Below are 13,508 nucleotides of genomic sequence, written 5' to 3'. Positions count from 1 at the left end.
TGGGAGTGAGACGACCTGTCGTACACCCGGGACTGCTGAGCAGAGCAAGAAACACCCCAACATCTGCACAGGAACTTGGTGTGGAGTCTGGAATCAACCCCAATCCCAGGGGGGAGGCAGGAAATGAGAAGTGGGTATTTTGCTGTTTCTCTTGTAAACAAGCTTTGGGATCACATCCTTTTCCCCTTCCTCTCCTTTCTCCACCGAGTCACAGGTTCAGCAGCTCAGGGTCCCTTTCCAAGACCAGCACCACTGAACTGACTCATTCTTCGGGCAAATTCCCAACGAGAATTGAAAGCCAGGACCTCAGTGTCTTGGGGGATGGATTCGAAGGGAAGTAGGAAGATCAAAAATGCTAGACAGGGCTTCCCTGGTGGCACAGTGGTTGAGAGTCCGCCTGCCGATGCAGGGGACACGGGTTCATGCCCCGGTCCGGGAAGATCCCACATGCCGCAGAGCGGCTGGGCCCGTGAGCCATGGCTGCTGAGCCTGCGCGTCCGGAGCCTGTGCTCTGCAACGGGAGAGGCCACAACAGTGAGAGGCCCGCGTACCGCAAAAAAAAAAAAAAAAAAATGCTAGACAAATGCCCGTGGTCACGCACCGGAGGCTCTTTTTAACTCTTTTTTCGGAAGACCCTGCAGTAGGACTGCCCTTGAGGGGAAACCACTTAGAAGAAAATCTGAGAGAGGTTTTGAAAAGGAGCCTTTGATTTCTTAAAAAAGGAAGCAGAGATCATCTAGAACCAAGACATGTCAAGCTCGTCACCCCACTCCCATCTGATAAGGCCGCCAGATAAGGAAACGGCTTAGTGCCAGGATACCCAGACTAGCAAAGCCCTTGAGGAAGTACCCCAATGTGCCTAGTGAAGAAAGGACCAAATGTGGGCTGAGCGATAAGACAGCCGGGGGAATTCCTGGCTGGTTGGAAAACCTTCCAGAGACACCCAGCGAGCTCCGGAGCCTAACACCTTGCACGTGTCCACATTGCTTTTGATTTATTGAAGGAGGGATAAGAGATGTGCTATTCCCACGTGTGAGCTTCAGCAGGCTGAGACGACGGGATGACTGTGAGTCTAGAAGACACGGCAGGTTGGCACTAAGAAGCTGCAACTCGGAATAAGGGAACAGCTGCTCTTGGGTTCCCACGGTCACGGGCATAGTGACCACAGTCTGATAACAAGGACAACATATTGTATCTACATGGAGTGCTTTACAGTTTATAAAGCAGTTTTGGGAGGGCTAGCTTACTTTTAATTCGTGTGAAAAAAATACCGAAGGGTTTTTTTTTCTTTTTTTGGATCACAAGCTTAAAATGAAACCAGCAGAGTGGCATGGAAGCATGAAAGCGAACAATAGCCCAAAAAGTTAAAAAAGAAAAATAAAAGCCCCGTCTCCTGAGCCCTCCTGAGACACTGGGTTGTACCCTTGGGGAACCTACATTTGAAGAGAAACACCAATAAATTGAAGTCAAAACGAAACAAGTAGTCAGGGAAGTAAAAATCTGGGACCGAAGAGTATTCAATGAAGAAGGGAAGACACGAAGGTTTAAACAATTCTTTCCAATATTTGAGCAGCTGCCGTATTAGAAGATTCTACTCCTTATTTTATGATTATCCAAAGTGCAGAGCTTCCACCAATGACTGTGTTTCAGGGATGACGACTGCAGCTAGAGAAATGGGTCTAAAAATGTCAGTGTTTTGGAAACATCATTGGAATCTACAGAAATGTCGGTGGGAGGGCAACGGAAGCCATCATTTCAGAAAACGATCTGGTCCCATCCCCAGACGTCATAGTCACACAGCCCGTCAGCCTGCAAGTTCAGCCCTGGACACACACGCCCAAGAGAACATCTCCACGTGCATAGCAGGAGATACACATGTGAATGTTCACGACGGCAAAATTGGGAAAGGACCCAAATGCTCATCAAAGGGAGAGAAGGTAGGTAAACTGAACTACTACACAACAGTCAATGAATGTAGAGGAATCTTGATATAATAATAAGTGGAACAAGTCCCAAAAGATGACATATAACATGACCCTCCTTTTTAAAAAGTTAAGCCACAAAAATAAAAAATGGGCTTTTAAAAGAAATACATTATATAAAATAAGTCAGACAGAGAAAGCCAAAGATGGTATGATCTTGCTTATATATGCAATGTAGAAAACAACAGTAAAACAAAACCACCAATCTCACTGAAACAGAGAACAGATTGATGGTTGCCAGAGGTAGGGGATGGGGGTGGTCAAAATGGGTGAAGGGGGTCAAAGGTCAAAAAAAAGAAAAACAGAAAGACATACAAATGCACTAAAACTCTTTTTAAAAAGCAAAGATAACGATGAAGGGGTTGACGGTTCCCACCAGCGGGGAAGGCAGGGAGATGGATACAGGGATCTGGCCATATGGTTCATACAGGGCGGTGGGTTCACAGATGCTTATAACATTGTTAAAAAAGAACGAAAGAGGGCTTCCCTGGTGGCGCAGTGGTTGAGAGTCCGCTTGCCGATGCAGGGGACACGGGTTCGTGCCCCGGTCCGGGAAGATCCCACATGCCGCAGAGCGGCTGGGCCCGTGAGCCATGGCCGCTGAGCCTGCGCGTCCGGAGCCTGTGCTCCGCAACTGGAGAGGCCACGACAGTGAGAGGCCCGCGTACCGCCAAAAAAAAAAAAGAATGAAAGAACCAGAGGGAATCAGGCTGTGAGTGGATCGAAGGTAAGAGCATGTCATGAACCGATTCCATTCTGTCCACTGAGGACCACCGAGAAAGAGGGAGCAAGAAGGAAGGGAGGAAAGATGGGAGCGAGAGGTTAAACTGGCATCTCTGCGGCCGTGAGCAGGCTTGTCCCCCAGGTCATTTCAGCACTGGCCAGGTGGCCCCTGCAGGGGTCTGATCCTGCAGGCTGTGAGCTGTCCCCAGGCCTGCAAGGAGTCGGGTGGCTTTCCATCCGCCTGTGCTCTGCTTGCCAAGCATGGATCCTGGGGAGGGACCGCGTCTGCCCAGAGGAAGAGCAGCTTCCTCGCTGCAGAAACGCATTGCCCCCTCCCAGCTCCGAGCCCCCATGGCTGTCTCTGCCCAGAGGGCATTTTGTTCTCATAAAAGCTCCCAGCCAGAGGTGCTTTTGAAGGGCTCTTGCATTGGATGTGGAGTTGGACCAGTGACCTCCAAGTTCTCTTGGAAGTCCAGGATATTTGTGAGGGAACAGCAGGTGGAAAGAGGACTGACCCGTAACAAAGGAGACCAGATTTGCTGCCCAAGCACTGTAACCGGCTGTGGGACCCTCCACCGTAATCACTCCTGGTTTGTTCCTTGACTTCTAATGCTACCAGCCTCTGCTGATGGCTGTGACACAAGACAAAGCCTCAAAGATGTCAACTGTTTCCTCCCATTCACCTGTCCTCCCTGTGGGCCTCTCTCACCTAAAGACCATTACAGTGTGGGACCCTGGGGCAGGTGGTCACGGACAGCATCACGGGAATCACAGGACAAGCAGCCACCTTGGGAAGCTGTGAAGTGGTGGCAGAAGCTGGCTTCTGGGAAGGGGCTGGGAGCAGCCCAGTGCGGAGAAGCGGCGTCCCAGTGGTTTACATACGGATACACCAGAGGGAGAGAGAGGAGATGCCTGGTGACGTAACCTAGTCATGGGCTGTCTCAGAGGGGACCCACCAGCCACACGTGGCCACTGAGCACTTGAAATGTGGCTGTTCCGAACTGAGACGGGCTGTACATGTGAACTGAGACGGGCTGTACATGTGAACTGAGACGGGCTGTACATGTGAAATGACGTGTCGGAGTTTTGAGATCTAGCACGAAGAAGAGAATGCAAAAAGCAACGCGTTCATTTTTAAATACTGATTCCATGTTGAACGACAGTATTTTGAATATTTTGGGTTGAATTTAAAAGTTATAAAAAATTAATTTTACCCTAAAAAAACTTTTAAAATGGGGATCTAGAATATTTAAAATTCTATCTATAGCTCCTATTACATTTTTATTGGGTAGTACTGGACTAAATTCTATGAGGCCCAGTCCAACTTCTTGCAGTTGGATTAAATGAAATATCCCTTTAAAAAAATTCTCCTTTTAATTTGTTTTGAGTGGATGTCTGTCTATTCCTGAAAACCGGATTGAAAATAAATAGGATACAATATACGATTGAAAGTTATTATTGTTAATTTAATAACAATTAAGCCCCGTGATTCTATTAATTCTTTCCATCAGCAAATCCTATTGGCTCTGTCTTCCAAATACACCCAGATTTTGACCCCTTCTCACGACATCCGCTGCTGCATCCCTGTCCACTCCCTGCACGCCTGGGCTCCTCCCACCTCCCTGAGTTGTGTCTCCCTGGTCTCTGCCCTCCAGCCACGGCAGCCCCCTTGCTACTTGAGCCCCCTCCTGCCTCAGGGCCTCTGCGCTGGCTCTGTCTGCACTGCTCTTTGCTCATATAGCCCCATACTCACTGCCTCACCTTTTGGAAATCTGGACTCAAATGTTACTTCTCAGGGAGGCCTTCCCTGTTTGCCTTCCCTCAGATTACAAGTCCTCCCCTAAAACACACACACGGGGCTTCCCTGGTGGCGCAGCGGTTGAGAGTCCGCCTGCCGATGCGGGGGACGCGGGTTTGTGCCCCGGTCTGGGAAGATCCCACGTGCCGCGGAGCGGCTGGGCCCGTGAGCCATGGCCGCTGAGCCTGCGCGTCCGGAGCCTGTGCTCCGCAGCGGGAGAGGCCACAACAGTGAGAGGCCTGCGTACCGCAAAAAAAACCAAAAACCAAAAAAAAAAAACAAACCACACACACGGTCCTTTCCTCCTTCTGCTCCATTTAGCATTTATACCACCTAAGAGACTATATACTTTATCTTCTTTATCTCCCTCAACTATAATATAATAGAAGTAGTAAAGGCAGGAATTTTTCTCTGTTCTGCTCACTGTGGTACACTCAGCACCTAGAACAGCGCCAGCACATAGCAGCTGCTCAATAAATACGTCGGCTGTGGAGGGTCTCAGATAGGCCACCCTTGTGCTAACGTTTGCTGTGTATTGCGTGGTCTAAACAAACCCCTGACAGAGTTCTTAACCTCCAGAGGAAACCTCTGAGTGCCCGTGAGGTGAGTTCTCTAGGAACAACCGAATTGTGGGAAGCATAAGCTGTCTGACACCACGAAGTGGCTCTTTGAGCTTGTGGGGTCCTGAGCTGTGGCATTTCTATGCGGGGAATAATGGCCCAGCAAGCTGGCTGAGAATTGGGGGTATCTGAGGCTGCCATAGCTGTATTCTCTTGGGTGAATGCCACCCCACCCTTGAACTTTCCTGGCCCCTCACTATGAAGTATGGACAAAGGACGGAATGGCTTTCAGATGGAGATGAGGCTGGTTCCCAGGGTGAAGCCAGTTATATCCACTGGGAAGCCATCAGACCCAAATAAATCCCAGCATTTCCTCGTCATTAACTTGCGTGCTTTTTTTACTCAGTGGACATGTATTTGTATCTTCACAACCTACCTTCCCAAACGTGGCTGGGTTGACTTGGTTCTGAGCATTCTGCCCGCAGGACTCCACTTAAGTCTCATACATGAGGCAGCGAGGCACACTGTACCGTTCGCAGATGCAGAAGGTGTCAACCAACCTGGGGGCGGGGAGGAAGAAGAGCGGGAAGAGAAGGTTGGCCTCAGTTTTTCTCGAGTGGGACACTTTGATGAGGGGCAGACACAGGCAAGGGACCCAACAAAAAGAAATACGCTTACTTTATTGAACGCAAAGTCTCACCCTTCGGCATCTGTAATGTGCTCAGGCCAGAGTTAAGAATATTGATTTAGACTATGGTGAGGTTTTGTTGTTGTTTTTCAATCTTTCTGGCGTGCAGGCATATTAAAAAGAAGCCCAAATTACTGGGCTCAGCAGACGCTGCTTCATGTAACTTTGCAAAGGTGGCAGCCAAGGTCTCTCACTGTGACGCAGAGATTTACTCGCTAAAACACAAAACAATGCCCCCCGCCCACCCCTAGTAGAGTCGATCACCCCCGCAGGTGACAGCTGGAGCCCATGTGGCTTCCTAGGACCCAGGACAGGCGTGCACAGCTCCTCCCCCCTCCCCCCACCCCCGAAGCAGTCATTTGCACGACTGTTAAACCCGAGTGATTTAGGGCGGGGCCACTACATTTTGATTCTTTAAATTGTAATGAGATGGAAGATGGAAGACACCAAGGGACAGAGAGGCAGGCCACCCTCCCTGCCCTTTACTTCCTGTTGGGTGCAGAGCTCAGTAGCGTTCAGATGTGATCTGCAGCCCCCAGGGTCCTGCTCGGGGTGGGACCTTCAATGGCCCAAATGGTCCTTGGCCCTGGGGCAGGTGGGGTCCCCTGGCAACGAGGGGCTGTGCCCGTGGCTCACAGCCCAGAGTCCAGCCCCGAGGGGACCACCAGGTGCCTGTCCCAGCAGCAGGATGGGAGTGAGGGAGCAGGTAGTGCAGGTGACTGGGCTCAGAAGGTGTGGTCCACTCTGACGCCCAGTCACAGCCTTCCCTTTTCTGGCTGGGGACAGACTGGCAGGTTTCTCCTCATTCTTTTAAAGAAATACATAAAGGAAGCCAGCATAGTTTTTAAACACCGAAGAATTCTTTGGCAGGGAATTCACCAACAATGCATCTCCTCCTTTCTTACTGATGACCTACAGCTTATTTTCTGGGCTGAGGCAGGCTGAGGCCTACATTTACTTTCCTCGAGAGCAAGAGACCACAGTTGTTAACCCCACCTGCTTCCTGGAAGGAGGAAAAGTCAACATACGGTGGACGGCGGGGTGAGGGGAAGCTGTGGCCCTGTATTGGTTTCCTCAGGTGACCAATCACCAAAGGCCAGGTGGCTTAAAGCAACAGAAGTATATTCTGTCACAGTTCTGGAAGCTGAAAGTCCAAATCAAGGTGTCAGCCAGGTTGGCTCCTTCCAGAGGCGCTGAGGAAGCGCGTGCTCCACGCTTTCCTCCTGGCTGCCGGTGGCTGCCAGAAACCCTTGGCACTCCTTGTCTCGTAGACGCATCACTCTAGTGCCCTCGCCTTCACCTGGCTGTCTCCTCGCCGCTTCTTTTTTTTTTTTGGCTGCGTTGGGTCTTCGTTGCTGCGCGCGGGCTTTCTCTACCTGCAGTGAGCAGGGGCTACTCGCTGTTGTGGTGCGGTGGCTTCTCTTGTTGCGGAGCACAGGCTCTAGGCGCGTGGGCTTCAGTAGTTGTGGCACGTGGGCTCAGTAGTTGTGGCGCACGGGCTTAGTTGCTCCACGGCATGTGGGATCTTCCCAGACCAGGGCTCGAACCCAAGTCCCCTGCATTCTGAACACTGAGCCACCAGGGAAGTCCCTCCTCATCTTTTCTTATAAGGACACCCATCACTGGATTTAGGGCCCACCCTAATCCAGTGGGGCCTCCTCTTAACTGGTTACATCTGCAAAGACCCGATTTCCAAACAAAGTCACGTTCTGATATTCCATACAGACATGCATTTGGGGGGGCACCATTCAACCCACTCCAAGCCCAAGGAGGGCATTTTCTGAGACTCTCCCATAGCATCAGGGTGGGAACCTGACACTTTGGACACCTCACAATGGATTAATTACAGCTGCTGGGACACCAATTATTTGCTTCACGGTTGAACACGGGGTAATGTCACTGGTGGTGTGTGGGGCAGTGGCAAATTCACAGATCCATGAGATATTGATATTTATTTTATTAAGACATTTGCTGACATATAAAAAACCGGCATGTGAAGTGTCACAGGGAAACACTGGCTAAGTTTGGGGAGGGGCAGCAAAACGTGACCAACATTAAGTACAAGCTCACTTTTGTTTATTCATAGCTACTTCCGATGTAGTCATGGAATGGTCTCCTTAAAAAAGAAACGTGCAAAATGCTCTCCAAAATGAGCTTGGGTATAAACTTCTGCCAGTTGTTCTTCCTTGTCACTGAAATTCATGTGCTCTGGGCCTCTTGTCCTCCTATTTCAAAATGACACTGCTGAGTCTGACGGCCATCTGAGTGGACAATTAAGACCAAATTATACCATCAGTGATATCCCACCAAGGTCCAGGACCAGAGTCTTTTCTCCGCCCACACTCAGAGAAAGGGCTGCCTCCTGGTTGCGAGCCCAGCGCCAATGCTTGGTACTTTTGCTGCTCCAGGAGATTCAGCCCAGGGCCTTTCATCTTCTCCCCAAAGTTCACAGCCAGATCTCACGGATGGCCCGTGGGAGGAGGCAGCACACACTAAGTGGACAAGTGGAAGGTCCTGTAAGAGCGTCTATGTTCAGATGGTGCCTTTACTTTGGCTTAAAGAGTACGTGCTTTTGCATTTAGTCTCCATGCCCAGAGGAACTTACGACCATGACTCTGACCCAGGGCTTCAAAGCTCACAGACCCAGGTGTAGGCTCTGACTCTGAGACGTCTCTTGGAGTTTTTGTGATGAGAAATCCAGGCATGGGATGTGGCTAGTACACTGGCTGGCACATGCGGCTCTTACTGTTATCATTTTTACGTCCACCTCCAAAATCCTGAATGGAAGCAAGAAAGGCGTCCACGTTGGCAGACCGGCAGCACAGAAGCACCTACTGCAGGTGAGCCTGACTTTGAACTACACGTGGGTCCGGTGGGGGGTGCGATGAGGATATGCAGGCAGTAGGGCTGGCCAGGACTCCGGGCCAAAGCTTGCTTTCACACGGAGCCACCAATACGGTTTTTGGCGATACATGATTATAAAGCCTGTCCAAGGCTGGAGTCGATCAGATCACTCAGCTCCTTGCTTGGGTGCATAATCACCTTCCCCAGGTCTCACTATCAGACGAAGCTGACAGCTAAGGTCTTGAGAACCTCATGATGCTCTCCTCGTTTTGAGTGATGGACAATCTGATCATTGCCAACTTCAGAGCACCCACACCGGGTCCTGCAGCTCTCACATTTCTGAGGGCTCCTTTTCCTCATAAAGAAAAATGTAACACTGGGAGTGACTGTACCCTTTGATTCAGCCTGATCAAAGGCTATTACGAATTCTGTCCCTTTCAAAGTAAATTTCCACCTTATGAACCGCAAGAGTCTGCAGAAATCCGAAAGCCGTACTTATATGCAGGAGACAGTTACTTGGTCTACAGCCAGGCTCTGCGTGCGTAGGGTTTAGGTGACATTTAGATTTTTTGCCTGAGGTCTGAGCCAGGGGGCCCACCTGTCCGACCTGCCGGATCTGTACCCGCAGCAGAGGAAATCGGGTCACTTCATCCTTCTGCGCTCCTCAGAGGTCTGACCACTTCTCTCCCCATTTCTACAATCCTTCCTGTCCGTGAAACAGAAAACTTCTAGTACTTCGGTTTCCAGGGGCGGGGCCTTTCTTTCTCCTTGCGGGACCTTTCTTTGTCCTTGGAGAACTTATCACAAGTTGGTGGCAGAGGCACTGAAGTCTCTAAGGAACATGGGAAGCCCAACCAGGACTGACTGGGAGATGAAACAATGAATATGCTAAAAACGGAGCGTTTCTTTCATGCCACAACAATCAGCCCCTCCCTGGGCTTTCACTCGGAAGCCTGAGCTGTTTCTGGGCACCTGGACACCTCACGCGCCGGTACCCACCGCCACTCTTCCAGGAAGCTGGTCTCCTTGGCCATCTTCTAACACCTTCCAGGACGCCAAGCTCTGTTACAAACCGAGGGGCTCGGCTGTGTTTGGTTTTTAAAAAATTGTTCATGTTTTAATTCTGGTAAAATATACGTAACATAAAATGCACCATTTTTAAATGCAGAGTTCAGTGGCATTAAGTACCTTCTCACTGTTGTGCAGTTGCTGGTGCATCACCATCCATCCAAAGAATTCTGGGGGCTTCCCTGGTGGCGCAGTGGTTGAGAGTCCGCCTGCTGATGCAGGGGACGCGGGTTCGTGCCCCGGTCCGGGAAGATCCCACATGCCGCGGAGCAGCTGGGCCCGTGAGCCATGGCCACTGAGCCTGTGCGTCCGGAGCCTGTGCTCCGCAACGGGAGAGGCCACAGCAGTGAGAGGCCCGCGTACTGCAAAAAAAAAAAAAAAAAAAAGAATTCTGGTTGTCTCGCAAAACCGAAACTCTGTACCGGCCAGAAACGCTACTGCCCGTTCCCTCTCCCCCAGCCCCCCGCAACCACCACTCTCCTTTCTGTCTCTGTGAAGCTGACTCCTCTTGATGCCTCGTATAAGTGAAATCACATATTATTTGTCCTTTTGTGACTGGCTCATTTCATTTCGCATAATGTCTTCGAGGTTCGTCCATGTTGCAGTCTGTATCACAATTTCCTTCCTTTTTATATCTGAATAATAGTGCGTTGTACGTATAGACCACGTTTTGTTTATCCATTCATCTGCTGATGGACACTTGGGTTACTTCCATCTTTGGCTATTGTGCATAACGCTGCTCTGAACACGGGGATGCGAATGTCTGTTCCAATCCTTGCTTTCAAGTCTTTGGGGCATATGCCCAGAGGGGGAATTGCTGGATCACATGGTGGTTCCATTTTCAATTTTTTGAGGAGCCACTATCCTATTTTCCACAGTGGCTACACCAATTTACGTTCCCACCAAGAGTGCCCAAGGGTTCTAACTTCTTCACATCCTCACAAACGCTCGTTATCTTCTATTTTTGTTTGTTTGATAATGGCCATCCTAACCAGATAATGGCCATCCTAACCAGCGTGGAGTGGTTGCAGTTGCATTTTTAATGCCAATGTTCAAACCACCAGCACCAATTGAGACAGGCTGGGACCTGGGACCCTTTACCAGAGTGCTTGCCCCAGACAAACGTCTCCCAGAGCATCAATACAAAGAAACTATTGACATAAGGGACTACACGTAACTGCATGCACATGCAGCTGGGGCAAATTATGAACAAGATTCAAAACCGCCAAAACCCAACTGCCTCTTCTGAGGAGCTAGGAGCAAAAGCAGGCTCCTGCACACGATCCCTGCGCAAGGCACCACCAAGGGGGTGGGCACGCCACCTAAGCCCCGCCCCCCCAGCCCGACAGCCCGCCCTCCTCGGAGAGCAAGCAAGGGGACCTGTTACTTGTTTTCGCTCCCTCTTGCTGTAGCTCGAATCCCAATAAAGCCTTGCCTGAATTCCTCCTCTGGAGTCTTATCAACTTCTATTGATTAAAGAGTCCAGGGACCCAGGTGGGTTGCACAATGACCTCTCAAGCATCGCACCTCATAGATGGGATGCCTAAAGAGCAGTCTTCCAAGGGAAACTCTGCCCCTCCTCACCTCCATGGCCCCGCCTCCCCCCACCTGAAGAGCATAACCTGGCCCCCTGGGTCCGAGGCCTGCAGGGACAGGAGTTTGTGACACAGGACTTGAGTACCATCCTAAGTGATTGAGGGCCTCTGCTCTGCGGGCAGCCTGCACCGTCAGTTCACAAATGACCTGAGGAGAACATCTAGGTATTTTCTGAAACCCTAACCATTCTTTCGAGTCTCTCGACTTATTCAAGTCCTAGAAACTCTAATTTACTAAATGGTGACCTGAAACTTGAAGGTGCAGATATGCTGAGGGGTCTAAGTGAGAAAGAAATAAGAGTCCTGTTGTGCAACGCTCTAAAAACACTGTGTGTGCTGTGGTTTTTTGTTTTTTTAAAAAAATATTTTTAGAATAATTTAAAAATATTTATTCTTTTGATTTTTTTCTCTTATGCAAGGGAACATACATCAAAAATTTTCTTTCGGAGGAAAGGGGTGACCATTTAGGCCTTCTTGGGTTCTAATCACAAACACTCCCCTTCATTTTTCTGTTTCACTCATTTAACTTTTTCAGAAAGTATTTCTTTCTTGAGAAATACTCCTTAAAACTTAAAAAAGGAAGTAATCAGCTATCTACTAGTTATTCACCTTCTAAAACGAATGTTTTAGGACTGGTTTCAATTATTTTCCTATTTACGAAGCGCTACAAACCCATGAGTTCATCAGTCCCAAGGGCTGATGATAGTTTTCTTTCCAGCTTTTTCTTCCTCTATTTAAATGGCCAGAAGTGAATTTCGCAAATGTGGAATGCGTTGTTAGAGCTAAAAACTGCTTTGCTTTAAGTTAGGAAACATCCCATTCTGGATCGCACACTGAGAGAAAACATTTCCTCTCCTGGCCTAGCCCTCGTGCTTTCACATGTATATGTAAACCCAGGCCCACCAACAAGCCCCCCGGTGGAGGGCAGGCTGGATTGCTTCCCACGGGAAGCGTGACCAACAGGGGAGGCCCCAAGGTGGGAAACCCACACTGCCGCATCGTGTGTGCGTGTGTGTGCGCGTGTCCAGTCCCATCCCAGCCAGCATGAAGAAGCGCTGGTCCCGCGTGTGAACGGCTGTCCTTTTGAACCTTTTACCAGGGCCCCGGGGGCGCAGGCGGTCGCCCCTGGCACTTGGTCCGAGGTCCTGGGGACAGCAGCCAAGGGAGCCACGCTCCCCTTCCTCGCCCCCCTCGCCCCTCCCATCCTCCGGGGCGGTCCCGGTCCCGGTCCCGGTCCCGCCGCGGTCCCGCTTACCACTAGATGATGCCGCGGTGCAGGCCCCGGCCACGCCCCGGCAGCCCGCGCCGCCCGATGCGGAGGCCGGCACGCCCTCGGCCATGGCTGGACCCGCCCGCGGCACCGAGGCGGCGAGCGGGCGGAGGCGCCGCACCGTCCGGCCGCCGCAGCTCCTAGGTGTTTACTTTAGAGCCGGGCGCGCGGGGGCCTAGGGGGGCGCATGGGGGCGTAGGGGACAGGCCGCGAACGTGCGCGGGGCAGGGCCACGTGGCGGCATGGGGTCGGAGGAGGGCGGGAGAGCTCGTTTGGGGGCGGAGCTAGGACGCGTGCGGGGCAGCCTGGGGGCTACGCGGGCCTCGGGATGGCGTCGGGCCACGCCCTGCACCTGCTGTGCGGGTTTGGGAGGCGGCGTCCTCTCTCACAGGATCAAAAGCTCATAGGACAGAAACACAAGTGCCGCTCTTACAAGCAATCCAACAGGGAAACAACAAGGAAAAACCAACGGACGCACACATTTTAAGTCAGGTCACGGTGTTTGGTGAACGGTGGTCGTCAACCTGACTGCACTTTGGAATCACTTGGGCACCTTTCAAAAACATCACTGCCCCAGCGCCACCCTAGAGGGTCTGAGGTCTGAGGGGTTTGGCCTATACAAACCTGATTTTTTAAAAAAAATTATTTATTTATTTGGCTGCACTGGGTCTTAGTTGCGGCATGCGGGATCTAGTTCCCTGACCAGGGATCCAACCCGGGCCGCCTAAATTGGGAGCACGGAGGCCTAACCAGTGAACCACCAGGGAAGTCCCAAACCCCGTGTTTATAAGCTGCCCTGGAGGTTAGTGATGCTAATGTGCGCCCGGTGGTGAGACCCACTGGTCTTGGGAGTTTCAGCGTGGCTGGGTCAGGACTTCTGAGAGGCTGAGCCGGGGTGAGAGCTCCTGCCCTAGATGAGTCCCCAGGTCTGCAGCCCGGCCTTGGTGGTCCTTGCCTTCAAGAGCTATTTAATTAATACG

The 13,508-nt window shown here is 51.0% G+C and overlaps 1 protein-coding gene across 3 annotated transcripts in view; it reads right to left on the bottom strand.

Moving 5' to 3' along the window:
• The window catches only part of LOC132531676 (DNA-binding protein RFX8-like), a 48,542-nt gene extending 35,910 nt beyond the window's left edge, over nt 1-12,632 (bottom strand). For all 3 annotated transcript variants that reach the window (XR_009544175.1, XM_060169641.1, XM_060169642.1), the window contains exons 1-2: nt 12,514-12,632; nt 5,500-5,623 (exon numbers count right to left, since the gene is read on the bottom strand). Coding sequence is in view for 2 of the 3 variants with exons in the window: in XM_060169641.1 (XP_060025624.1) it covers nt 5,500-5,623; nt 12,514-12,598 (209 nt within the window). In the remaining variant the exon portion in view is untranslated. The remainder of the gene's footprint in view (nt 1-5,499; nt 5,624-12,513) is intronic.
• Between the last annotated feature and the right edge of the window lie 876 nt (nt 12,633-13,508).

Source organism: Lagenorhynchus albirostris, chromosome 13, assembly GCF_949774975.1.
Source record: "Lagenorhynchus albirostris chromosome 13, mLagAlb1.1, whole genome shotgun sequence".
NCBI lineage: Eukaryota > Metazoa > Chordata > Mammalia > Artiodactyla > Delphinidae > Lagenorhynchus > Lagenorhynchus albirostris.
The sequence above is the reverse complement of the archived record's forward strand: the minus strand, read 5'-3'. Positions and strand labels throughout refer to the sequence as shown.